Source organism: Bufo gargarizans, chromosome 6 (assembly GCF_014858855.1).
Source record: "Bufo gargarizans isolate SCDJY-AF-19 chromosome 6, ASM1485885v1, whole genome shotgun sequence".
NCBI classification, from domain to species: Eukaryota; Metazoa; Chordata; class Amphibia; order Anura; family Bufonidae; genus Bufo; species Bufo gargarizans.
The window spans coordinates 347,623,163-347,650,821 of NC_058085.1; the positions used below are offsets into that span (position 1 = coordinate 347,623,163).

A 27,659-nucleotide genomic window follows, 5' to 3' on the forward strand; every position below is an offset into this window, starting at 1 on the left:
CAAGTTTTGCACTGGAAAGGAAATCTGACCTAAAAATACCAGCAAGTGAATAAAAAAAAAAAAGCCATATTTAAAGGGTTTGTCCGCGTTCATAGCTGAACCCGGACATACCCTTATTTTCACCCAGGCATCCCCCCTGAGGATAGCATCGGAGCATCTCATGCTCCGATGTGCTCCTTTGCCCTGCGCTAGATTGCGCAGGGCACGGGCTCTTTTGTTTACAATAACACACTGACAGGGGGGCGGAAGTTTCCGCCCGTCAGTGTGTTTGGTGACGTCACCATTTCTGATGGGCGTGCTTTAGCGCTGCCCTAGCCGTTTTACTGGCTAGAGCAGCACTAAAGCCCACCCATCAGTGCCAGTGACGTCACCGGGCTTCCTGGCAGCCCCATGGAGGGCCCGGTTCGTCACCGGAACTCCTGAAAATGCCTTTGCCCTGCGTGACTTAGCGCAGGGCAAAGGAGAGCAGCGGAGCATGAACTGCTCCGATGCTCAAGTCAGGGGGGCTGCCGGGGTGAAAATGGAGGTATGTCCGGGTTCAGCTCTGAACCGGGACAACCCCTTTAACAAAGACGCTGGAGCTCAGCTGTAGTCAGATCGCTCCAAACAAACTGCTGCGTGCTCCGCTGCCCAATAATGTTTTTGAGCGCTACGTCTTGTATCCACAACCAGGAGCCAGCATCAGTTCTTGCTCTTGTGCCGCCCTTGATACATTTTAAAATGTAAAAAAAATTATATTTTTTGTGTAAATTAGAAATGTTATTGTGAATATGACGTCAATTAGACTTTAGATTCTAATTTAAAAAATGAAAATAAAAAACGAATGTAACTTTTTTTTTTTTTTTTTTTTTTTTTTTTTCAAGGCTTGTCTGGGATTTTAAAGGATAACTGTCACATTTTAGACCCTAATTTCAATTTTCATATATGTAGTTACTAATAACATGATATTCCAGAATCAGTTACTATTAGACTGACTTACCCCATATTTAATAAGATTCAGCCCTTAGCAACCAGTCTGCATAAAACTGCAATTTCACTATTCAGTTAAGATGGCCGCCACTGCCCTCACCCTGAGGCTAATCCCGCCTGCCCTCACTAGCCAGTAACAATAGCCCCCCAAAAGTGTCAGTAACCAGAGCCCTCCCCCCTAAAGGGTTAATCTCCTGCAGCACAAAGGGGCCCTCTTACTACATGTTGCTTTAATTTATACACTGAGCAGACGGCAGATCTCCCTTCCCTGGTCTGCGCTGCTTCAACTCTGCATTGTCCCAGTCTCCTGAGTGAGGGAGCGTCTGCCAAGCGCAGGGACAGGGAGCAGTGCACACAGCCCAGGCACTGCTATCAGCTGCTTGGGAGGACCTGGCTTTAATCATTTACTTACAGTCCCTGGCTGTCAGTAATCTGACCTTGCACGCTGCGTGCTTCTGCGTCCTCCGTCCTTCAACACATAGACGGACCCTGCATAGCAACCCTATTTTAAGCACAGGTAAAAGTAGGCAGTACAGGGAACAAAACTGTGGAATTAAGGGGTAATTGAATACACAGTGAAAAGTTGAAATAGGGAATTAAGTATGGATGGGCACTCATATAAGGAGGTATAGGACACACTTTAATGTTAAAATAATTGATAATAAAAAATACAGTTCATACATAAAAATATTCTATTAGATGACACACAATCCTGGCTTGAAACTGAAGCTGGCAGTCCAAACAACCAAGTTGTATAACTGATGGTTACTCCTAGTTACAGGAAAAACGGAGGTTGTTCGGACGGCAAGTCTCTGCCAAGCCAGGCAAAAAATGGTTATACAAAATACGTATATAAAAAATGCTTAACACATTTGGCTAAACAGAATAAAAATTCATTGAGTATGGTCCTATATGGGGGAAAGCAAAAATGGATGCTTATTTGACACTGAGTATTTATCTCAATAGGTTTTGACCTGCATCTGGAGATGTTGTTTCACATATGTAGCAGTCTCTATAGGAAAGATGGGCTTCCTTTTTTAACTGTTGCTATAGTTGTATCAAAGTTCTGTCTTTGAATGCAGATGATGTGTTTCCTCTTACTACTTGGATATGGTAGTTTGACAAGTTTGACCCACTGTGTGGGCTTGCCTTCACCTGCGTGCCTCTGTTCGTTCGGTGGGTTTGCGGTCCACAGTGTATGCCGGCATCCCGGCTCTGGAGTTCACCGCGTCCCACGTGTCTCTCAGCTGGCTTGCAGGGTTTGAATCAGTAGGAGGATCACCCGACGCAGGTTAATGACGTCTCAGGGTTTCTGTCCTTACGAAATAAGACCGTTCTTTTTTCTTTCTTTGTTCTTTATAGTGCACTCTTTATTCATAGGTCATCTGTAATTCAGGGTATTCCGCCAGACGCGTTTCGAGGAGGCGCTGTCCTCTTCCTCAGTGGCATACCCCAAATCTTACAACGGTCTCAATTTATACTGACTTTCGATCTGTTTCAAAACCCGATCTGGATTTTAATTGTGTCTCAAAAAAACCCCGGTCTGGATCTGTTTTTTTTTTGTTCCATATTTTATTAGCGTTTTTACTGCGGTTCTTTTCACTATGTTGCTTTCTTAGTCTTTCTTATATATTTGAATGGTAGGCTGTTAATCATCTCAACATAATTTCTCATACATTTTTTCTCCCTATTTACCCATATATAGGTTTTTCTTTTCTTCACATATCATTAAAAAACAATCAGCATTTTCTAAAAAACATTATATAGACAAATTCTATTAAAATGAATAAATACATGCGAATTTTACAGCTTTGATATTTCCTCTTTGTCAGCAGGTACTCACAGACACATTTATAGGAAAAAACGCATATGCGGTTTTATTGCGTTTTTTTGGGAATTGCCTATGTTTTAGTTCTTATACTATTCTTGGGATTCCCAGATTGTTCAAATTCATAAGGGGCCAATTCGGATGTTTCATACATCAATTTTCCTAAATACCTTTCATCCTCTCGCTTAAATGTGGATATAGAAGGGAAAGGGTGGCCTATGTGGGGTGGAGGGGGAGTTGCAGTGCTGGAAAACAGCCAAACTTGCAACTCTCCATCAACACCCACACAGAACACCCATATCTATAAAAAGCCGAATATTTCTAATTCGGCATTTAAGCCTCTTGGTAACATGCTACCGAATTCATAAATTTTTCTCGATTCTGCCCGCGATAGTCTTTCAATTTGATTGCCTCCCCGCCAATGTTTCTCAACCTTCTCCAGTGCCGTAAAGGAGAGGCCCCTAGGGTCTTGATTGTGTGCATCCTTGAAGTGTCTGGACAGCGAATGTTTATCATAACCTTTACTGATATTATTTAGGTGTTCTGCTATCCTGACCTTCAAGGTGCGTTTGGTTCTCCCTATATATTGTCTTTGACAAGGGCACTGGACTAGGTATATGACATTATTAGAATTACAGGTGAGAAAATGTTTGATTGTCATTGAGTGGGAGTTCTGTGTAGAGACAACTGATGTGGTTTTTTTCGGGAATTTGTTTTTTTTACATCCCAGGCATTTTCCACATCGGAAGAAGCCTTTAGGTTGCAGCCAGTTGGTAACTGTACTTTTTTTACGTCTATCTTTCACTGAAGGGGCTACTTGGATCCCTAAATTTGGGGCCCTTGAGTAAATTATTTTCGGTGTTAAAGGCAAAAGCATCCCTATTGTTTTATCATTATATAAATGATGCCAATGTGCCTTTATAATATGTTCAACCTGTCTTGCCTGAATATTGTATGGCAGAATAATCCGAAAGCTTGAGTCTTCTTCCTGTTTTGTTTTTTGAGTTGGCTGAAAAAAGGTGTTCCTATCCAAATTTTTTACTTTCTCGAGGGCATCATTTATAATGAGTTCTGGGTATTCCTTTTCTTTGAATTGGTCCCTCATAATGTTTGCTTCCTCCACAAATGTATCATCTTCCGTGCAATTCCGTTTCAACCTTCGGAATTGGCCGAAAGGGACATTTATTAGCCACCTTGGTAGGTGGCAGCTTGTGAAGGGAATATACCCATTTTTTGCTGTAGGCTTGTGGAATGTATTGCATATATATTTGTTTTCTTTACATGTAATCGCAATATCCAAAAACTCTATCTTTTCACTTCCAAAATTAGAGGTGAATTTTAAATTGTTGTCATTAACATTAATCTTTTTGATAAAGTTTTCAAGGTCTTCTTTTGTTCCACCCCAAATAAAAATAATATCATCTATATACCTCCGCCATAGGACCAGGTCCGCCCCCAGTTTGGGATCAATATTCTTCGTCTCCCAATGCGACAAAAATAAATTGGCATAACTGGGGGCAAACCTGGTACCCATGGCGGTGCCTCTCTTCTGTAAATAAAATTGATCAGAAAATAAAAAGTAATTATGATGTAAGATATAGTCCACTCCTTCCAGTACATAATCAATCTGCTTCCCATTCCACAATTTATTTTTGGATAATTGTTCCCTTAGGGCTAATATGCCCTGATCATGATTTATTATGGTATAGAGGGACTGGATGTCCAGGGTACCCATAATCCAATGGTCCTGGACATGCAGTTCCTCCAGAATACCAATAATTTCGGTTGTGTCACGTATATAGGATCTAATTTTTCTTACTTCAGGTTGAAGCAGGGTATCTATGTATTTTGACAAATTTACAGTTAAAGATCCAATTCCCGAAATGATGGGGCGGCCTGGTGGGTCCACAATACTTTTGTGGACTTTTGGCAAGCAATAAAATATGGGTAGTAGGGCTGCACGATAAATCGAAAAAGTAATCGAATCGCGATAATCGGCAAATGCGATATGGCGATTTGGCCGACCTGAAAATGCCGCGATTATTTAAGGGGCCCTGGGCACATAACTGCCTTTTGCGTGTAAAGTGTTTTACTAGTGTGTGTGTGGGTGAAACAATCTCTCTCCTAACAGGTCCGGCCTCTGTACTCACTATGAATGCAATGCTCTGCAGCGAGCGGCAGCGAGGTGGCGGCCGGCGCGTGACTGACGTCACTTAGTAACGCTCCTCCCACTTCAGGAAGCAGGAGCGTTACTAAGTGACGTCAGGCGCCGGCCGGCCAGCTCGTGTAAAGTGTTTTACTAGTGTGTGTGTGTGTGGGGGTGAAACAATCTCTCCCCTAACAGGTCCGGCCTCTGTACTCACTCTGAATGCAATGCTCTGCAGCAAGCGGAAGCGAGGTGGCCGGCCGGCGCGTGACTGACGTCACTTAGTAACGCTCCTCCCACTTCAGGAAGCAGGAGCGTTACTAAGTGACGTCAGTCACACGCCGGCCGGCCACCTCGCTGCAGCTCACTGCAGTGCATTGCATTCATAGTGAGTACAGAGGCCGGACCTGTTAGGAAAGAGAGTGTTTCACCCCCCCCCCCCCCCACACACACACTAGTAAAACACTTTACACACAAAGGGCAGTTATGTGCCCAGTTTAGGACACATGAGGGGGACCAGCATAAGATGCTATATGTCTTAAGCTGGCCCCCCTCATGGCCCTATGTGTCCTCCACACATCCCCTATAACAGTGCCATCCACAGGTCCCCCATAAGTGTCCTCCACAGGTCCCCCATAAGTGTCCTCCACAGGTCCCCCATAAGTGTCCTCCACAGGTCCCCCATAAGTGTCCTCCACAGGTCCCCCATAAGTGTCCTCCACAGGTCCCCCATAAGTGTCCTCCACAGGTCCCCCATAAGTGTCCTCCACAGGTCCCCCATAAGTGTCCTCCACAGGTCCCCCATAAGTGTCCTCCACAGGTCCCCCATAAGTGTCCTCCACAGGTCCCCCATAAGTGTCCTCCCAGGTCCCCCATAAGGTCCCACAGGTCCCCCATAAGTGTCCTCCACAGGTCCCCCATAAGTGTCCTCCACAGGTCCCCCAAAGTGTCCTCCCAGGTCCCCCATAGTGTCCTCCACAGGTCCCCCATAAGTGTCCTCCACAGGTCCCCCATAAGTGTCCTCCACAGGTCCCCATAAGTGTCCTCCACAGGTCCCCCATAAGATAAGTGTCCTCCACAGGTCCCCCATAAGTGTCCTCCACAGGTCCCCCATAAGTGTCCTCCACAGGTCCCCCTAAGTGTCCTCCACAGGTCCCCCATAAGTGTCCTCCACAGGTCCCCCCATAAGTGTCCTCCACAGGTCCCCCATAAGTGTCCTCCACAGGTCCCCCATAAGTGTCCTCCACAGGTCCCCCATAAGTGTCCTCCACAGGTCCCCCATAAGTGTCCTCCACAGGTCCCCCATAAGTGTCCTCCACAGGTCCCCCATAAGTGTCCTCCACAGGTCCCCCATAAGTGTCCTCCACAGGTCCCCATAAGTGTCCTCCACAGGTCCCCCATAAGTGTCCTCCACAGGTCCCCCATAAGTGTCCTCCACAGGTCCCCCATAAGTGTCCTCCACAGGTCCCCCATAAGTGTCCTCCACAGGTCCCCCATAAGTGTCCTCCACAGGTCCCCCATAAGTGTCCTCCACAGGTCCCCCATAAGTGTCCTCCACAGGTCCCCCATAAGTGTCCTCCACAGGTCCCCCATAAGTGTCCTCCACAGGTCCCCCATAAGTGTCCTCCACAGGTCCCCCATAAGTGTCCTCCACAGGTCCCCCATAAGTGTCCTCCACAGGTCCCCCATAAGTGTCCTCCACAGGTCCCCCATAAGTGTCCTCCACAGGTCCCCCATAAGTGTCCTCCACAGGTCCCCCATAAGTGTCCTCCACAGGTCCCCCATAAGTGTCCTCCACAGGTCCCCCATAAGTGTCCTCCACAGGTCCCCCATAAGTGTCCTCCACAGGTCCCCCATAAGTGTCCTCCACAGGTCCCCCATAAGTGTCCTCCACAGGTCCCCCATAAGTGTCCTCCACAGGTCCCCCATAAGTGTCCTCCACAGGTCCCCCATAAGTGTCCTCCACAGGTCCCCCATAAGTGTCCTCCACAGGTCCCCCATAAGTGTCCTCCACAGGTCCCCCATAAGTGTCCTCCACAGGTCCCCCCATAAGTGTCCTCCACAGGTCCCCCATAAGTGTCCTCCACAGGTCCCCCATAAGTGTCCTCCACAGGTCCCCCATAAGTGTCCTCCACAGGTCCCCCATAAGTGTCCTCCACAGGTCCCCCATAAGTGTCCTCCACAGGTCCCCCATAAGTGTCCTCCACAGGTCCCCCATAAGTGTCCTCCACAGGTCCCCCATAAGTGTCCTCCACAGGTCCCCCATAAGTGTCCTCCACAGGTCCCCCATAAGTGTCCTCCACAGGTCCCCCATAAGCGCCCTCCACAGGTCCCCCATAACAGCGCCCTCCACAGGTCCCCCATAACAGCGCCCTCCACAGGTCCCCCATATAACAGCGCCCTCCACAGATCCCCCATATAACAGCGCCCTCCACAGATCCCCCATATAACAGCGTCCCTCCACTGATCCCCCACAACACAGCGTCCTCCACTGATCCCCACCAGCGTCCTCCACTGATCCCCAGCACCAACAGCGTCCTCCACTGATCCCCCACAACACAGCGTCCTCCACTGATCCCCCACAACACAGCGTCCTCCACTGATCCCCCACAACACAGCGTCCTCCACTGATCCCCCACAACACAGCGTCCTCCACTGATCCCCCACAACACAGCGTCCTCCACAGATCCCCCACAACACAGCGTCCTCCACAGATCCCCCATATAACAGCACCCTCCACAGATCCCCCATATAACAGCATACTCCACAGATCCCCCACAACACAGCGTCATCCACAGATCCCCCATAACTATGTCATACCCAGCCGCGTCAGCGGCTCATATGGGAAAATCCAAGCAAATAGACCTCTAGCACAATTCCTTTAAAATATCGCATCGCATATCGTTATCGCAATTTTTAGGGCCCTAATCGCAATCGCACAAAATTCCCATATCGTGCAGCCCTAATGGGTAGTCTCCCTTGTGTGTTCATAATGAAATCGAATTCTTGTTGTGTTAATATATTTTCTTCTAATCCTTTTTTGCAGTAAAGGGAAAGGGACCGTCTAAAATCCTCCATTGGATCTTTTTTCAATGGGATATAGGTGGTTAAATCCGCTAACTGTCTTAGGCATTCTACGTTGTATTGATCTTCTCCCCAGATCACTATGGCTCCTCCCTTATCTGCCGGACGGATGACTACTTTTTCATTTTTTTGTAGTTCTCTTATAGCCTTTGTTTCCCCATTTGTTAGATTATTTCTATATCCTTTTTTTATTTTTAATTTCTCTAGATCCACTTCTACACTTTTTTGAAATGTGGCCATCTCTGGGCCAATTTCAGTTCTTGGGAATTTCTTTGATTTAATTTTTTAGTTGTGTATGGATATAGGGATCTTTTGATGGTGTTCCTATAATTGGTGGATTTTTGATGAAATATTTTTTTAAACAGATTTTTCGAATGAACTTCTGAATACCTATATAGGTATCAAATTTATTCAAGGTGGCCGACGGCGCAAATTTTAGGCCTTTATTTAAAAGTGTAATCTGAGCATTAGTGAGATTGACTGTGCTCAAATTTATAATATTATCATTTAGTTTTAATGGTGATTTCTGTGATCTCTTTCTCTGGGATCTTCGGGTCTTCCTCTTCTTTGGTGATTTGGTGATTATATTTTTTGTGTAAATTAGAAATGTTATTGTGAATATGACGTCAATTAGACTTTAGATTCTAATTTAAAAAATGAAAATAAAAAACGAATGTAACTTTTTTTTTTTTTTTTTTTTTTCAAGGCTTGTCTGGGATTTTAAAGGATAACTGTCACATTTTAGACCCTAATTTCAATTTTCATATATGTAGTTACTAATAACATGATATTCCAGAATCAGTTACTATTAGACTGACTTACCCCATATTTAATAAGATTCAGCCCTTAGCAACCAGTCTGCATAAAACTGCAATTTCACTATTCAGTTAAGATGGCCGCCACTGCCCTCACCCTGAGGCTAATCCCGCCTGCCCTCACTAGCCAGTAACAATAGCCCCCCAAAAGTGTCAGTAACCAGAGCCCTCCCCCCTAAAGGGTTAATCTCCTGCAGCACAAAGGGGCCCTCTTACTACATGTTGCTTTAATTTATACACTGAGCAGACGGCAGATCTCCCTTCCCTGGTCTGCGCTGCTTCAACTCTGCATTGTCCCAGTCTGCTGAGTGAGGAAGCGTCTGCCAAGCGCAGGGACAGGGAGAAGTGCACACAGCCCAGGCACTGCTATCAGCTGCTTGGGAGGACCTGGCTTTAATCATTTACTTACAGTCCCTGGCTGTCAGTAATCTGACCTTGCACGCTGCGTGCTTCTGCGTCCTCCGTCCTTACAACACATAGACGGACCTGCATAGCAACCCTATTTTAAGCACAGGTAAAAGTAGGCAGTACAGGGAACAAAACTGTGGAATTAAGGGGTAATTGAATACACAGTGAAAAGTTGAAATAGGGCCACCAAGGAGATATTAATCACCACAATCCAATACTCAAAAAAAACCAAAAAAAGACAGTTATACTTTAAGAAATGTGCTTAAAGGGCATCTGTCAGGAGATTTGCACATATGACACTGGCTGACCTGTTACATGTGTACTTCTCAGCTGAAGGCATCTGTGTTGGTTCCATGTTCATATGTGCCCCGCAGTGCTGAGAAAAATTATGTTTTAATATATGTAAATAAGCCTGTAGGAGCAATGGGGGTGTTACAGTTACACCTAGAGGCTCTGCTTTGTCTGTAACTGCTGTGCCCTCTGCACTTTCATTGTTGGGGCCAGACGGGTGTTATGACATTTTCACTGCCTGGCTATCACGGCTGTGTCACAATCTTGTTGCTGTGTGCCGTGACATGTTGCCAAGCATGCGGTTGCCTGTGTCGGTTATTCTGCACGTGTGTGCACTGCCCCTTATACCTTAGTTCCTTCCCTGTCTTGTTCTGGAGGGGTTAACTCCCTGGCTGGATGTGGCCACTAGTTTTGTATTGGCTGGGGGCCTTTAGGCTGGAGTTAGTTGTCCTCCAGCCTTTGTTGGTGCTGGAGCTTTGCTCATGTCCGGCTTATTCCATCTTCACAGTGCTTGAGGGCTACCTTGTGGAACATCAAGGTCTCAGCAATGTCTCTCCTTTTCTCTTCCCGGTGTCTCCTTCCCTTCACTACCTTACTTTGTGTGATGTTGTTTGTATGGGTAGGTCTTATGTCTGGTGGTGTTTTGTTGTCCAGCATGTTTGCTAGACATTCTCCTGACTATCTGTGTGTCCTCCAGCAGGGGGTAACAGGGTTCCCCGGAGGGGGAACTACAAGTCTGTATGCAGCTCTGCCTGGGGTTGACCTGTGTCCTGTTTGCATGGGGGTCCAGGCAGTAACTGGTGTGCTGGATACCTGGGTGTGGTTGTTTGTACTGTGTCCTGTATGGTGTGTGGGCACTAGTACTCATGCTCTGGTTCCAGTCGTGGTGGCTCGGGCTGGTAAGTGTGTTGTTTTGTGTGCTTACCTGCTGATCAAGTAGCTGTATATGGTCTCTACTTTTTCTTGGCATCTAGGCCGGATGAGACTCCTGTGCTTCCGTGTAATGCAAAAACAGGTTGTCTCAGCCCTTTCCCTATTTTTAAAGGATTATCAGGGAGACTCGGGGTCCTAGGTTTCTGGGTATAAGCCATCCTACCATCCAGGTCTGCTCATATGGGTAGGAGTTAGGGCATGCGCAGAGATAGTATACTGAAAAAGTTAAAGACCTTGCGCATGCGCATCCCCTTATTTTCTTCCGGATCGGAGGTTAGAGTTCTCACGCATGCGCAGAGCCACCGTAGGAATAAAGGAAGTGACGGAATGATGAAAAAATACCAGGAAGGCATTATGATTGGGTGCCTGGCCTGTCATACAGGAATGCTTGGCAGCGATTGGCCACAGAACATTTCAATGACCCTCCCCTAATGTTTAAAAGTGTGCAGCGGTAAAGCATTCGTGTTGATAGTAGCTCCTTCCCCTGAAGAAGCCACATGTAGTGGTGAAACATGTTGGGGGAGCTCTTGTGTTAGTTTTTAGATTAGGAGTAGGTAGGACCAAGTGCCATAGCACGGAGTAACTGCAGACTCAATCGTGCTCGGACACTAGTGGTTGAGAACCGCCCAAGAAAAAAAATTACTGGAAATCTAATGATTCAGGGTGAATGAACAAATGTATCTCCAGCACGTGTTCATCTAGATAAAGTATGTTCACTGTTGACAAAAAGGAAGAGTGGGATGAACGGATGCTAGGAGGCAGAATATATGGGTGAAGCAACCCTTATCCCAGCCACTAGTGCCCTACCGCACCTAGAGTTTTAAACTATTCTTTGTTCTCCCGTTATGTTATTTTTCTAACAAATGAAATAAATGTTACGTTTTAAACCGACCAGAAACGGGAGTTTACTAGTCTAGGCAACTAGGCTATCTGAAATAAATTTATAAGTTGATGATCCCGGGTCTAAAGGGTCTTTTGAAAATTAGGGCGAGGGTTAGGGACGCAATAGGAGGTGACCTTCTCCCTTACCCCAACCTCTGGCCTAGTTGCTTTTCCGTCTGCTACGCAGAGAACTGAGCCTCTAGGTGTAATGGAACGCCCACGTTGCTCCCAGAGGCTCATTTGCATATATTAAACCTTTACTTTTCTCAGCAATGCGGGCACAGATGAATATGGGACCAACACAGATGCCTTCAGCTGCCAAGCGCACCTGTAACAGGTCAGCCAGTGTCATAGGGACAAATCTGCTGACAGATGCCCTTTTAAGAGCTAGAAATTGTATACAAATATTGACTAATAATATATAGAATTATAATAATAATTTGGAGATCACATAAACTCGTCTTAAGTCCCCTTCTTTGTATTCTTTACATATGCCCCATTTTTGAGAACTTGGCCCAACCATAATTTACTGTATGTGTCGATATTCCATGAGCAGATTTTTCTGTGATAAAGGCATTTGCATAATATTTTAACATCCGTGAACATGTCCTCATAAACATGCAGGGTTGAAGCAAAATAAGAAAAAAAAACAAATGAGCTGACATAATTGAAAGGTTTCTTCCAAATGAGGAGTCGGGTGTTCAGATGTCCTCGTAAATGTTTTACTATCTCGATAAGTAAACAAGAACTATGCAAAATAGATGGAATGAAACAGTCTTCGCTGACTCCTGTGAACTAGTAAAAAAATAAATAAAATAGCTTGTATAAAATGACCTACAACCAGACCGTTTAGTATAGGCTTTAAATACTGTTGCCGTTTTATGGTGAAAAGATCTTAAAGGCTATGTATGTACACCTTTTGGGGGCAATTTTCTTTTATTATTGCATGTACTCATTTTGAGCTAAAACTATTTTTTTAAATTGGTCTTTATTAGAAATATGGAGTCCTTTTTTTTTTCTGTACAGAGCAGACATGCTCTAGTAGCACCCTTTGGATTTTCAGTCAGACCAGGAGCTGAAGGACTCCTTATGTCTGCTCTCTGACCTCCTAAACACTTCTTATTATAGCTCAGTTCTAATCTTGCTGATAGGGATGAGCAAACTTCTGTTTTCAAGTTCGGCATACAAGGTTCGGGTTAACTAAGAATTCCGTTATGGATTCTACTGCCACAGACCATAACTTACATGGTCCGTGGAAGCGGAATTCTTAGATAACCCGAACCTTGTACGCCAAACTTGAAAACAGAAGTTCGCTCAACACTACTTACTGATAAGAATGTGGCTTAAATAAGTGTTTATGACCTCTCAATAGTTTAGAGATAAGGTTTATTAGATGACAGCACAAAGTGAAAGTACCAGTCACACCGCTAGAAAAAACAGTTAACTTTGTGACAGAACGGCTTCATATTTTTAATAAAGGGCAAGCTGAAATTTTTTACTAAACATTAAAGGGGTTCTGCACTTTGTTTTGACTGATCTATCCTCTGGATAGATCAGCTTCTGATCAGCGGGGATCATTCAAGTGAACAGAGCTTAGCCTCGCCCACGCTAGTTAATACTAGTAGTGACATCACTGGGCCAACGGTAAACAGTGAGAAGGCTGCGCTGCGGGGGTCCCGGGTGTCGGACCCCCGCAGATCAGTAGCTGGTGATCTATCCAGAGGATAGATCATCAGTTAAAACAAAGTGCATAACCCCTTTAATTAAAAAAATTATTTAGTTTTTTTTTAGCCCAAAATGAGTAAAATGCAATTATTAAAAAAAAAAATCCTCTGAAGGTGTACATAACCCTCAAAGGCTATGGACATCTTTGGGGCAATTTTTTTAAATTTTTATTTTATTTTATTGCATTTCACTCATTTTGGACTAAAAATCCATTTTTTTTTTATAGATTTTTATTTTTTTATTTTTTATTCAGCAGTTTTTGTGATGCAGCAGTTAAAAATCTGTCTATTTGCAGACTGTCCCTCCTGACCTCATAAACACTGATTATAGGTAAACTATTATCAAACTGATAAGAATTTGGCTTAAATGAGTGTTTGAGCTGTTAGATCAAAGGAACTCGGGAAGGAGACGGAACTCAGGATAGAGAGTCTGCAAATAGACTGATTGTTAACCACGTGTATCACAAAAATTGCTGATTTTTTTTTAATAAAGACCAATTGAAAAAAAAATTTGCCCAAAATCAGTACAATACAATCATAAAAAAAAATATTGTCCCATAGGGGTTTTTGTGGACCAATCATGTAGTGCCACCATTAATTGTAAATGTAATATAATTCAACATTTAAAATGTTACTTTTGTCATTTACTTTCTGTTACAAAAATGCTCTAGTTGTGAGATATTCTCTTTAATTCATTATTATGGTTCTCGCTCCCTGGTGTTTAAACTGTATAGTAATGTGCACGTCCACCTACTGGGTTGGTTGCAGGTGCCCACTTCCATGCTCCACCTGCCATATCTGTTAGAAGCTGTGATCGTTACAGGGAGAGGGCTGTAGCAAAAACAGAAACGTCCTCTGAGCTTTGATGGGGAGAGCTGCAGCAGAATGGACATGCCCACCGAGCTGTGATAGGTTGAGAACAGCAGCAGAAAGGAGACACCCCCTGAGCTGTGATAGGTAGAGGGCTGTAGGCAGAAAGAGCACAACTCCTGAGAAAGGACACGCCGCCTGAGCTGCCAGCATGAAGAGTATCTAGCAGACCAATGAATGGGGATATGTCTGGATCCATGTGAGGTACAGGGCTGGTTCTAGCTTATATATATATTTTTTAAACATATTTTTATATACTAATATGAGGTCTGATTTTTACATTTTATTATTTATTTATTTTTTCCAGTTATGGCATAACCCTTTTAGTTATAAGTTGCCGTGACTCCACTAGGTGTGAGAGAGTTATGGCATACCCTGTTGGAAAAACAATAGGGACACCTGTTCCACATTATATTGTATAAAACTCCAAATGATGAATTAGCTTGTGGATGTTTTGTATGGTATGTCCTTGGCAAGGACGACAGATTATGTTCCAGAGTAGCTCCAAAGTATGTAACCGGGGACAGGAAGTTTCAGTCTTTGTCAGCCATTTTGAAGTGGATGGTCTACTGCATTTTGTCACCCGGACAAGCAACCTACACAGGAGACAGCAAAACCTGTTTTTGTTTATTTCTATCAACCATTATCATTCCATTAGTCACGTCCGGACTCCGAGATTGCTGAGGCATTATTATTGGTTTAATTCCAGGGTGCTGTACTTAAGATAAAAACCAAGTACAATTTAAGAAGAGATTTATGAATGACCGACTGGAGCCTGTGATGGCCTACATCTACAAGGCAAAGAGAAATGGTGGGGGAAAGTCTGATGCGTTGGGGTAGCGAGTCCTAGAGTATAGGGGAAGTGAGGGAGAAATCTTGTAGATGATTGTGTGAAGAGCAAAGAAGGAGATCTCGAGAGGATTGGAGATACGTTGAGTATTGGAGATTAGGTCAGAGATGCATGGAGGATGCAGGTTGTGGATTGGAAGTTTCATGTGGCAAGGTGTCAGGAGTTTTGGTCAGGGATGAATGGGAGGGTACAGCTTGTGGATTGGAGATTTGTTTGTGCGGAGGTATTTGAGATATGGTCAGGGACATATGGTGGCTACAGGTTGTGGATTGAAGGTTTCATATGAGGATGTATTGGGTGATTTGGCTAAGGATGTACGGAGGATAAAGTTTGCGGATGGGATGTTTTGTGTTGAGGTATTGGAGTTGTGGTCAGGGATGTATGGAGGGTACAGGTTGTGGATGGTAGATTGTGTGTGTGGGGATGTATTGGGAAGTTAGGGAAGAGAGATTTGGATGGGACAGGTTGTGGACGTACCACAGGGTGTTGTTAATACTTTTGAACTGAATCCTCTGGGCAGTGGAGAACCGGTCAAGGGATTGGCAGAGGGGAGAGAACGAGAGACAAAGGCGAAGCAGGAGCATGGTGTATTAACCAGGGATTGGAGAGGCACAGGAGTGAAATAGGAGGCCACACAGTAGGATGTTCCAGTAGTTTAGGTGGGAGATGATGAGGACATGCGCTAGCGTCATCTCGAGGTCTACCAAATGACTCGTCTCTTAATAGTTCCACTCGGGAGGGTGTACTATATGTATCAATGTGCTATGCAGAGGCGCAAAGCAAGTAGAGAAACGCACCTGATGAGTAAGTGGTGGACATGAACCCGTGTGTGCTTGTCTGTAATGTAAGCATTGCTGTTAGCGTGGATCCTTTAACCCATTTATTAATAGCTTAGATGTGTGTGAAATGATGTTAGGCTTCTTTCACACTTGCGTTTTTGCTGGATCCGGCAGGGTTCAGCAAAAACGCTTCCGTTATTGATAATACAACCATCTGCATCCGTTATGAACTGATCCGGTTGTATTATTTGTAACACAGCCAAGACGGATCCGTCATGACCACCATTGAAAGTCAATGGGGGACGAATCAGTTTTCTATTGTGTCAGATTGTCATCCCAGGACGGAAAGCAAACCGCAGCATGCTGCGATTTGCTCTCCGGTAGGAGAACAGAACGGAATGCATTTTGAAGCCTTCCGTTCTGTTCAGTTCAGTTTTGTCCCTATTGACAATGAATGGGGACAAAACTTTAGCGTTTTTTTTTTTTCCCCCGGTATTGAGACCCTATGACGGATCTCAATACCGGAAAATATTAACGCTAGTGTGAAAGTAGCCTTAGCGTTGCCAGGTTGCGGGGCGGCTGTAGCCTGGAGTACATGACGTGTAGTCTATTCAGGGAATGACGGATTAGACAATTAGCATTACCTACAATAGAACTGAGGAAATGGTGTACGTGACTTATGGTACTAGAATGACTCTGTATCCGCCAGTCCTCAGGATCACTGTATATTGTCAGACATAGGCTTAAAGGGCTTGTCAGGATGTAAACATTGACCTATCCTAAGGTCATTCAGTGTTCTATCCTTAAGAAGGATCCGAGGCTACCACAGCAATAGTTCCAATGGAGCTTTGCGTGTGGCAGGGATCCATAGGAACATAGCAAATATCCCATAGACTGCAATGATAATTCATTGCAATGAGCTAACCTAATGTGTGGGGGTTAATAGGGGCCATATTACCAGACACTGACAGCTGAGGACGGCACAAGGACTTTGTTTTATTTTAAGCAAAAATATTTTTCTGTATCAATGTGAATGCCGCCGCTCGCCGTCTCCAGGGACTCGTCCTCTCTGTTCCTCCATTGTATAAATGTCCTGAGATAAGTTCAGTGAACTTTTTTTTTTTTTTTTTTTTGCTTATGCGGCGGTAATGTATTCGGAGTAATTTGCCGCTGATACCAGCCAGATGCTTTAGTTCCAGGTAGGTAGTTCATTATTCATTAGGCTTCTGATCCATAATAAAGAAGGTAAGGAGTTCAGCTCCTGCGTTCTTAAAACTAATTTTTTCCCCCCTCTTTCCTCACCATAAAGCATCACCTTGAAACATCAGAGAATGCGATGGACTTTGAAACTGCTGAAGGTATCCATGGCTGCCGAAATGAGATAATGCACAAAAAGGACCTCAATCTGCAGGTATGGCACCGTGCTCCGGCCGTGACAGTGCTATGGGAAAAGTATCCCCCCCCCTCCCAAATAGCTATATTTTAGATGTAAATGATGCTTATTTATATGTATATAATGGAGTCACAATGATGTAGAGTCGACCACCATGGAGGAAGACTCCAGAGAGCACTAGATGTTGTGAGAATTAACTTTGCAGTGTTCTGCTTCATTTTGGCCAATATAAAGCCATACACGGCTTAAAGGGGTTGTCCAGGATTAGGAAAATGTGGCCACTTTGATTAAAAGAGCTGATTTAATTGCTTGCATTCCCCCAAGAAATGACAATCTATTCTTATAACAGAGTTCTGCCCTTCCTCTGTTATTCCTACTTTACATTTATGATGTTACCCATCCCCTTGTCAAAGGAGTGTGTCCTTTGCACAGCATGCCACTGCCGACACAGCTGGTAGCGCCTATGTTTTTCTAACATTGAACAACCCCTTTAGGCCTCATGCACACGACCGTTGTGTGCATCCGTGGCCGTTGTGCCGTTTTCCATTTTTTTTCGCAGACCCATTGACTTTCAATGGGTCCGTGGAAAAATCAGAAAATGCACCGTTTTGAAGCCGAGACCGTGATCCATGTTTCCTGTCCGTCAAAAAAATATGACCTGTCCTATTTTTTTGACGGACAACGATTCACGGACCCATTCAAGTCAATGGGTCCGTGAAAGAACACGGATGCACACAAGATTGGCATCAGTGTCCGTGATCTGTGGCCGTAGGTTGCTTTCATACAGACGGATCCGAAGATCCGTCTGCATAAAAGCTTTTTCAGAGGTGAGTTTTCACTTCGTGAAAACTCAGATCCGACAGTATATTCTAACACAGAGGCGTTCCCATGGTGATGGGGACGCTTCAGGTTAGAATATACTGAAAAATTGTGTACATGACTGCCCCCTGCTGCCTGGCAGGTGCTGCCAGGCAGCAGGGGGCAGACCCCCCCCTGTAGTTAACTCATTGGTGTCCAGTGGGCCCCCCTCCCTCCCCTGTAGTTAACTCATTGGTGGCCAGTGGGCCCTCTCCCCTCGATCCCCCTCCTAATTAAAATCGCCCCCCCTATCATTGGTGGCAGTGGAGTGTACCGATCGGAGTCCCAGTGTAATCGCTGGGGCTCCGATCGGTAACCATGGCAACCGGGACGCTACTGCAGTCCCGGTTGCCATGGTTACTTAGCAATTTGTAGAAGCTTCATACTTACCTGCGAGCAGCGATGTCTGTGACCGGCCGGGAGCTCCTCCTACTGGTAAGTGACAGGTCTGTGCTATAGGCAATGCGCCGCACAGACCTGTCACTTACCAGTAGGAGGAGCTCCCGGCCGGTCACAGACATCGCAGCTCCAGGTAAGTATGAAGCTTCTACAAATTGCTAAGCAACCATGGCAACCGGGACTGCAGTAGCGTCCCGGTTGCCATGGTTACCGATCGGAGCCCCAGCGATTACACTAGGACTCCGATCGGTAGTCTCCACTGCCACCAATGATAGGGGGGGGCGATTTTAATTAGGAGGGGGAGGGAGGGGAGAGGGCCCACTGGCCACCAACGAGTTATCTACAGCGGAGGGAGGGGGGGCCCACTGGACACCAATGAGTTAATTACAGGGGAAGGAGGGGGGCCCACTGGACACCAATGAGTTAATTACAGGGGAGGGAGGGGGGCCCACTGGACACCAATGAGTTAACTACAGGGGAGGGAGGGGGGGGCGGCCGCACTGGCCACCAATGAGTTAAAAACAGGGGGGGGGGGGGGGGGGGGTCTGCCCCCTGCTGCCTGGCAGCACCTGCCAGGCAGCAGGGGGCAGTCATGTACACAGTTTTTCAGTATATTCTAACCTGAAGCGTCCCCATCACCATGGGAACGCCTCTGTGTTAGAATATACTGTCGGATCTGAGTTTCACAATGTAGCTCATATCCGACAGTATATTCTAACATACAGGCGTTCCCATGGTGATGGGGACGCTTCAAGTTATGTTCGGGTGTCCGCCTGGCCGTGCGGAGGCAAGCGGATCTGTCCAGACTTACAATGTAAGTCAATGGGGATGGATCCGTTTGAAGATGACACACTGTGGCTCAATTTTCAAACGGATCCGTCCCCCATTGACTTTCAATGTAAAGTCTGGACGGATCCGTCTGAGGCTACTTTCACACTTAGAAATGTTTTAACAATATAATGCAGACGGATCCGTTCTGAACGGAGCCACCGTCTGCATTATATGAACGCAAGTGTGAAAGTAAAGGGACTCCAGACTTTACATTGAAAGTCAATGGGGACGGATCCGTTTGCAATTGCACCATATTGTGTCAACGTCAAACGGATCCGTCCCCATTGACTTGCATTGTAATTCAGGACGGATCCGTTTGGCTCCGCACGGCCAGGCGGACACCAAAACTTTTTTTTCATGTCCGTGGATCCTCCAAAAATCAAGGAAGACCCACGGACGAAAAAACGGTCACGGATCACGGACCCCGTTTTTGCGGACCGTGAAAAAAAACTGTCATGTGCATGAGGCCTTATAGGGAATGTCCGCCCTTCAAAACCTGTTTTTTAATGTAAATAATTCACACGATGGCTATCTGCAGCCAACACTAGAGGGAGCGATCTGCATGCTATTTATTGGTAGTCTGTCAGCAGTTTTGACCACGTAAAACTGCTGACAGACCCTTTAAACATTATTTGCCTTTGTCTGCATCCTCAATAACTAAACTGGAGGTGTGCTGCAGTATCGGACACAACCCATGGAACACCTGGAGGGGAAAGAAGGAACCACTTAATCTTGGACAATCCCTTTGTGCGTGAGGGCTCAAGACCCAAAAAACAAGAGTCGCTTGAATTACCTTGATTCCTAAGTATAAAAATGTAGGTGCCAAATGACTTATTTTTGGTCTCATTTGTGACCGTTTTACTCACCATCCTGGGCTCTGCCTTAGGGCCCTTGCACACGACCGTATACCCTCCGAGATATACGGTCCGTGAGCGGGCCATATGTCCCGGAGCGGCATTGATGGAGCGCACAGCATCATAGATTACAATGATACTGTACATGTCGGGCCGCCTGAGGGACTATTGGTGCGGGACAATAGTCCTGCGGGCGGCCCGACGTGCACAGTATCGCAGTAACCTATAATGCTGTGCGCACAATCAATGCCACTCCGGGACATATGGCCCACTCACGGACCATATATCTCGAGGACATACGGTCGTGTGCAAGGGCCCTTATAATGTGGCCTTCTAGATGGGTGGAGGTGAAGGTTGGCTGTCAGATCTCTCACCTGACCCCTTCATACACATGCATACTCGGCTCATCCAGGTGTACATGTGGTCTGAAAGCAGAGAGGGGAGTAATCGGCTGCCAGACACCAAAAATAAAAGGATTGGGCAGGTCAGATCCACCAGCCCTTATTTCTTATGTGTTGTTAGGTCCCCATACACATTAGATAGTCAGCTGGTCCCACTGTATGACCAGCTTAAGGGTCCATTCACACGTCCGCAAAATGGGTCCGCATCCATTCTGCAATTTTGCGTAACAGGTGCCGACCCATTCATTTTCAACGGGGGCCAGAATGTGCTATCTGCATTTGCGGATCCGCACTTCCGTTCCACAAAAAAATAGAACATGTCCTATTCTTATCCGCAAGAAAAGAAAAGGCATTTTCTATGAGAGTGCCGGCGATGTGCGGTCCGCAAAATGCGGAACGCACATGGCCAGTGTCCGTGTTTTGCAGATCTGCAAAACACATACGGACGTGTGAATGGACCCCAAAGGGGTTGTCCAGTTTCAGGAGGAAACTGTACAACCCCGGAGATTAGCCTGCAATAATGAACTGATCAGTGCTGGCACCGCAGTTTCTTCCGGCTGAGCTGCATTCACCCAACTGCAGTGATGATGTCACATGAGCAACATGTGACTGCTGCAGCCAATCACTTACTTGCATTAAACGGGAACCAAAGAGGCCAGCGATTGGCTCCAGCGATCATGTGTTGTCAATGTGACATCACGGCTGCAGCTGGGTGAATAGAGCTCAGCAGAGAGAACTGGGGCGGGCGGGTGGATCTGCTGGGTAAGTACTGATCAGTTCTTTATTGCAGGCTAATCCGTGAGGTTGTCAGGTTTCCTCCTAAAACTGGACAATCCCTTTAAGCCACCACGGCTACCTGTGATGTAAACCCAGTCCGTAGTGTATAGGTACTGAGAGTTTCAGTGGGTTCGGCTGGTAAGGCTGAGTTCACATCAACGTTCAGCCTTTCCGTTCTCCTGCTCCGTTATAGGGGCAGGAGAACGGAAAGAACGGATTCGGCACATAACTGAGCCAAACGGAGCCTACATGCACAACGTTCGTCTTAGGTTTCCGCTCAGAGGAAGATTTATGAACCGAACGGACCCCATTATAGTCTATGAGGTCCGTAGGGAGCTTAGTTATGTGCTGAATCTGTCCTTTTCGTTCTCCTGCTCCTATAACGGAGCAGGAGAACGGAACGGCTGAACGCTGATGTGAACGCAGCCTAATAGGAACGTGTCATGATACATTGTTGCACGTTTTGTTTTGTTTATTAGATGTGTGTAGCTCCCTGTTCTCAGCACAATGCCTATATAAGGGCTCTTTCACACCTGCGTTCTTCTGTTTCGGCATAGAGTTCCGTCGTCGGGGCTCTATGCCGGAGGAATCCTGATCAGTTTTATCCTAATGCATTCTGAATGGAGAGAAATCCGTTCAGGATGCATCAGGATGTCTTCAGTTCAGGACCGGAACGTTTTTTGGCCAGAGAAAATACTGCAGCATGCTGCGCTTTTTGCTCCGGCCAAAAATCCTGAACACTTGCCGCAAGGCCGGATCCGGAATTAATGCCCATTGAAAGGCATTGATCCGGATCCGGCCTTAAGCTAAACGTCGTTTCGGCGCATTGCCGCATCCGACGTTTAGCTTTTTCTGAATGGTTACCATGACTGCCGGGACGCTAAAGTCCTGGCAGCCATGGTAAAGTGTAGTGGGGGAGCAGTATACTTACCGTCCGTGCGGCTCCCGGGGCGCTCCAGAGTGACGTCAGGGCGCCCCACGCGCATGGATGACGTGATCGCATGGCACGTCATCCATGCGCATGGGGCGCTCTGACGTCATTCTGGAGCGCCCCGGGAGCCGCACGGACTGTAAGTATACCGCTCCCCGCTCGTACTATGGCAACCAGGACTTTAATAGCGTCCTGGGTGCCATAGTAGCACTGAACGTATTTTGAAGACGGATCCGTCTTCAAATGCTTTCAGTTCACTTGTGTTTTTCCGGATCCGGCGTGTAATTCCGGCAAGTGGAGTACACGCCGGATCCGGACAACGCAAGTGTGAAAGAGGCCTAAGGGTACTTTCACACTAGCGTTATTCTTTTCCGGTATTAAAATCCGGTAAAGGGTCTCAATACTTGGAAAAAAAACGCATCAGTTTTGTCCTAATGCATTCTGAATGGAAAGCAATCCGTTCACTATGCATCAGGATGTCTTCCGTTCCATCCCTTGTACGGTATTTGACCAGACAAAATGCCGCAGGCGCCCGAGCCCTCCTCACGGCTGCTGGGGGCATAAAGATCCGATGCTCTCAGCATTAATTAATGCAAGGAGCATCAGGTACTTATGTTTCTGGCCAGCGGCCGCAGGTGCCCTCTTGAATTCAACTGTATCATCATCCAGAGGGTGGTGGTATTTTGTGCTGCACTGTGTGGTATTTGGTTCTGCTGGGACAATATTTTGTACTGCACTGTGGTTTTGCTGCCCCGTCTATTTTTCTGGTCTCTGCGTACTTTTGTTGGCCCACCTTATGTCAATTTTTACACCCCTACAACGTGGGGCCCAGTCCATTCACACTTTGGACCCCTACTACTGACTGTGCTTAACCTGCAGCTTTTCCAATGACCGGACACCCCTGTCCTCCGCGGAGACCTTGAAGATCGTGTTATTTACTGTTTTTATTATTCCTACATTTGAAGGAAGAAGAAATCAACTCTGACGATGACTTGTTGGAGGATGGTCAGTCCAGACAAAAAGCAGAGAAGAGAAGAGCCAAGAAGAAGGTAAGTAGTCCAACCCTACAGGACCTATTAGGGCGGGTTACCAATCGTGGTTGTCTGCTGTGGATTTTACTGCAAATTACAGCGATTTCTACGACAAAATTTGCATGTGTTACGTGCTGAGTGTTCTGAGGACCTTCCGGTGGATGAATTGGCAATTTCACTCCTATGGTCTGGAGAGGTTTTCTGCAACATGGTGAGCGTCCGTGCATGTGGATGGCGTCTTCAACCCCCTGTTGCAATATATTGTGCTGTAATCTGCTGCTGATTTGCAAAGCGGAATCCATACCACAAATTCAGAGCAAATTCGCCACGTCTGAGCTCACCAACATGCCGGGCTCTTCTGCACACCGACATCTGCTGACAAGAGCGAGTCCGTGGTTCCCCATACACATTAGGTGGTAGGCCTGTCCTGCTGTCCATTAACAGGGTTATCTGGATCTTTGATATTGATGGCCTATCCTCAGAACAGGTCATCCATATTGAACAGTGGGGGACCCAGTACCGTCAGCCCTGCCGATCAGGAGTTTGGAGAGGCTGCCGCGCTTTGTGAGCACTTAGGCTTCTTCTTAGGCCAGTGACATCACCGTACATCGGTCACATGGCCTAGACGCAAATCGATCCCATTCAAGTGAATAGGGGTGAGCTGCAACACCAAGCACAGCCACTATGCAATGTACGGCGCTGTGCTTGGTGACCTGCAGGGAGGCCGTGGTACTCACAGGAGTTTCGAGGCTTCCTCAAACAGCTGATCGGCAGGGGTGTTTAAAATTGCATACATTAGATAGTCCCACTCTGCTATATTAGGGGACATCTGTGATCAGCAATTGTAGCTTCATGGTATTTAATAGAAGTCAGATTTAGTCCAGTATCATTACAGGCTGCTGCTATATCCCCCATGCTTTACACTGCCACTCTACTTTTACTAATTACAGCAAGGGCTGAATTATTAAATATAAACACAACAAATGCAGCTATGAGAACATAATTAAGCAATATCCCCACATGAGCTTCAGTAAGAAGGGGGTGATTGAGGCCGGGGGAGGGGCAGGAATGCTAGACCTACTTTCAGTGCTCACTGGATTATGTGTCTATTATACAGACATTTTAACAAAGGAAGGAATGTGGAAAAACCTTGGAAAATATCCAGCGTTTCCACTGGACTATGTCCAATGAAAAAATGTGAAGTATGAAGGATATGTATTCTGAGCGATGGAGCAGGTTTCCTTTGTTAGAATCGATGCTTTTTAGTTACATCAACGGCAATAATCATAAAATCCTTATCAATAACCAATAAGCAAACCTCACCAGTCAGATTTATCCTATTAACTCTTAAAAGAAGAGTTCTTTTGCAGGGATCCCCAGCGATCAACACTAATCCGTGGGGAAACCTGGTAGTAAGTGTTCAGTTTCCATGCAGCGCCACCGCAGGGGAAATGAAGCATTACACAATGTCCATTCATATCAATAGATTGTCTTTGTATTACAGGACAGGGCAGGTCCTCCAGAGGGGGAGACACTCTTTGTAACTGTTCTCCGGCCAAGAGCTGAGGAATCCTGAATAACTCAGAATTCCCTAAGGGTACAGTCACATCTGCGCTACCTAATTCAGTAGTCTGTTCCGTCAAAGGAATAGACTACCGGATTTCACCGCACCCAGCATAGCTGTATACTGCCATTCAACGCCGGACCCCATTGACTATAATGGGATTTGGGCATTTTTCAGAATGAAAGCTGGGTTTTGGCCAGACAAAAACTGGTGCATGCAGCAGCTGGCCAAAACCCGGTATGACTGCCAGAAACTGGCCGGTTCCCCACCAGATACCATTATAATCAATAGGGTCTGATGGTGAACGGCAGTATCCGGTTATCCCCGATACAGTGACATCCAATGTTGATTTTTTTTCAGGTTTTGTTGTATGTGAGGGGGGCAGCAGAGTCCAGAACTGTATTTATTGTGGTGTTGTAAAGGGTGGTGGCATCTGCATCCTGGAGGGAGAAAATGGTAGAGCGTGTCAGAAGAGCCAGAAAGCAAGTGAAATTCAAGATGTTTAAGGTTCCTGCGGGGTTGTGTTAGTGTGTGGACCGGGGGAGCAGCAGAAGAGATCAGTAAAGGGAAGGTGGGTAGGTTGTGGTCAGATGGGGGGAGAGGTGAATTGGAAAGGTTAGATAAGGAGCAGAGGCAGGTAAAGATCAGATCTAGAGTGTGACTATCTCTGTGGGTGGGAGCTGAAGACCACTGTGATAGGCCGAAGGAGGAAGAGAGTGATAGGCGTTTAGAGGAGGCTGAGTGGCAGGTGTCAATAGAGATGTTGAAGTCACCCATGATGATAGTGGGGATGTCTGCAGAGAGAAGGTGTAGGAGCCAGGTGTTTAAGTGGTCAAGAAAGATGGTGGCTGGGCCTGGGGGCGGTAAATGACAGCTACTTGGAGGTTGGAGGGGAGTAGATGCAAACAGAGTGTACTTCAAATGAAGTGAGCGTAATGGAGGGTGGCAGTGGAGATTTCGGCTGTAAGAGCAGATGTCTTATAGGAGAAGACCATGTTTGCAGCCGTGTCGGGGGTGTGAGTGAAATGAAATCCGCTATATGAGAGTGCAGCAGGGGAGGAGATGTTAGAGGGTGTCAGCCATGTTTCTGTGAGACCCAGAAAGAAAATTTTTCAAGAGATGAAAAGGTCATGAATGTAGGAGAGTTTGATACAGACAGAGCGAGCATTCCATAGTGCTCCTGCAAGAGGAAGCAGGGGTCAGGGGAATGGTTTTCAGGTTTAAGGGGTTGCAGAAATTTGTAGTAGGAGATCGGTATTGGGATGTAGTAAGTGCCTTGTATTAGCTTTCTCTACATGATAAATGCCACTTGCTGAAGAGGGATAACCTCCTTAACCATGGAAAATCTTCCATTGCTCCTACAAGGGGTCATACATATGGTATAGCCACCTAATTCTGCAAGTTACGTTCTCCAGAGACTGAAAGAAACTCTGAATCTGTTATTTTAGGTGTAAAGAATCCCTTTAAAGGGCTTCTGTCACCCCATTAAACCGTTTTTTTTTTTTTTTCTTTACTAATAATCCCTACACTGCGATCTCATCATACATAAGCTAATTAATGATTTTCGTTCAGTAGAATTTGTTAAAAATCGATTTTTGAAATATGTAACTTACCTTGCTACCAGCAAGTAGGGCGGCTACTTGCTGGTAGCAGCCGCGTCCTCCGATGGTAATGACGCCCCCTCTGCTTGTTGATTGACAGATCCCGTCCGCTGGCCCTGCCTGTTTTGATTCAATATCTGGCGCCTGCGCCGCGGCCGTACCTCTCTTCAATCTGCGCAGGCGCACTGAGAGGCGGCCGCTCCATCCTCAATGAGCCTGCGCCGGGTGTAGATGTGACGTCATCGGCGCAGGCGCATTGAGGATGGAGCGGCCGAGCGAGTGGCCGCCTCTCAGTGCGCCTACGCAGATTGAAGAGAGGTACGGCCGCGGCGCAGGCGCCAGATATTGAATCAAAACAGGCAGGGCCAGCGGACGGGATCTGTCAATCAACAAGCAGAGGGGGCGTCATTACCATCGGAGGACGCGGCTGCTACCAGCAAGTAGCCGCCCTACTTGCTGGTAGCAAGGTAATTTACATATTTCAAAAATCGATTTTTAACAAATTCTACTGAACGAAAATCATTAATTAGCTTATGTATGATGAGATCGCAGTGTAGGGATTATTAGTAAAGAAAAAAAAAAAAAACGGTTTAATGGGGTGACAGAAGCCCTTTAAATTTCACTCTCTCCACAGAGGCAGCGGGAACGGAAAAAGCTTGAGAAGAAAAAACATCTAGAAGAAAATGAGCAGGTATTTTGACTGCCTGTTGTGTTGGTTCTATGTAAAAGCCCTGTATAGACAAAAGACTGCAAAAAACATCTTGTTTGCGTTATAGCCTGTATTACAGTACAGAGCTGCATTCACGATTCTGCAGCCTTCAGAGCTAAAATCTTCCAGCATGCCTTGTTTGTTCAAGGTCTTCACAGAGATTTGCATTCTGAGATGTACAGGATAAGTCAAGTATTGTATGTACACAGTGACTGCACCAGCAGAATAGTGAGTGCAGCTCTGGAGTATAATACAGGATGTAACTCAGGATCAGTACAGGATAAGTAATGTAATATATGTACACAGTGACTGCACCAGCAGAATAGTGAGTGCAGCTCTGGAGTATAATACAGGATGTAACTCAGGATCAGTACAGGATAAGTAATGTATGTACGCAGTGACTCCACCAGCAGAATAGTGAGTGCAGCTCTGGAGTATAATACAGGATGTAACTCAGGATCAGTACAGGATAAGTAATGTAATGTTTGTACACACTGACTCCACCAGCAGAATAGTGAGTGCAGCTCTGGAGTATAATACAGGATGTAACTCAGGATCAGTACAGGATAAGTAATGTAATGTATGTACACAGTGACTGCACCAGCAGAATAGTGAGTGCAGCTCTGGAGTATAATACAAGATGTAACTCAGGATCAGTACAGGATAAGTAATGTAATGTATGTACACAGTAATCCACCAGCAGAATAGTGAGCGCAGCTCTGGAGTATAAT

The 27,659-nt window shown here is 45.9% G+C and overlaps 1 protein-coding gene across 5 annotated transcripts in view; it reads left to right on the top strand.

Annotated features, from left to right (window-relative positions):
* The window catches only part of LOC122940716 (tetratricopeptide repeat protein 31-like), a 100,132-nt gene that overhangs the window by 24,752 nt on the left and 47,721 nt on the right, over positions 1-27,659 (top strand). For 4 of the 5 annotated variants that reach the window (XM_044297427.1, XM_044297431.1, XM_044297432.1 and 1 more), the window contains exons 2-4: positions 16,889-16,990; positions 22,989-23,072; positions 26,854-26,910. In XM_044297427.1, the coding sequence (XP_044153362.1) occupies positions 16,916-16,990; positions 22,989-23,072; positions 26,854-26,910 (216 nt within the window). In that variant the 5' untranslated portion in view covers positions 16,889-16,915. Of the gene's footprint in view, positions 1-16,755; positions 16,779-16,888; positions 16,991-22,988; positions 23,073-26,853; positions 26,911-27,659 lie in introns of those variants that run through there. The other variant, XM_044297430.1, reaches the window with a different exon arrangement.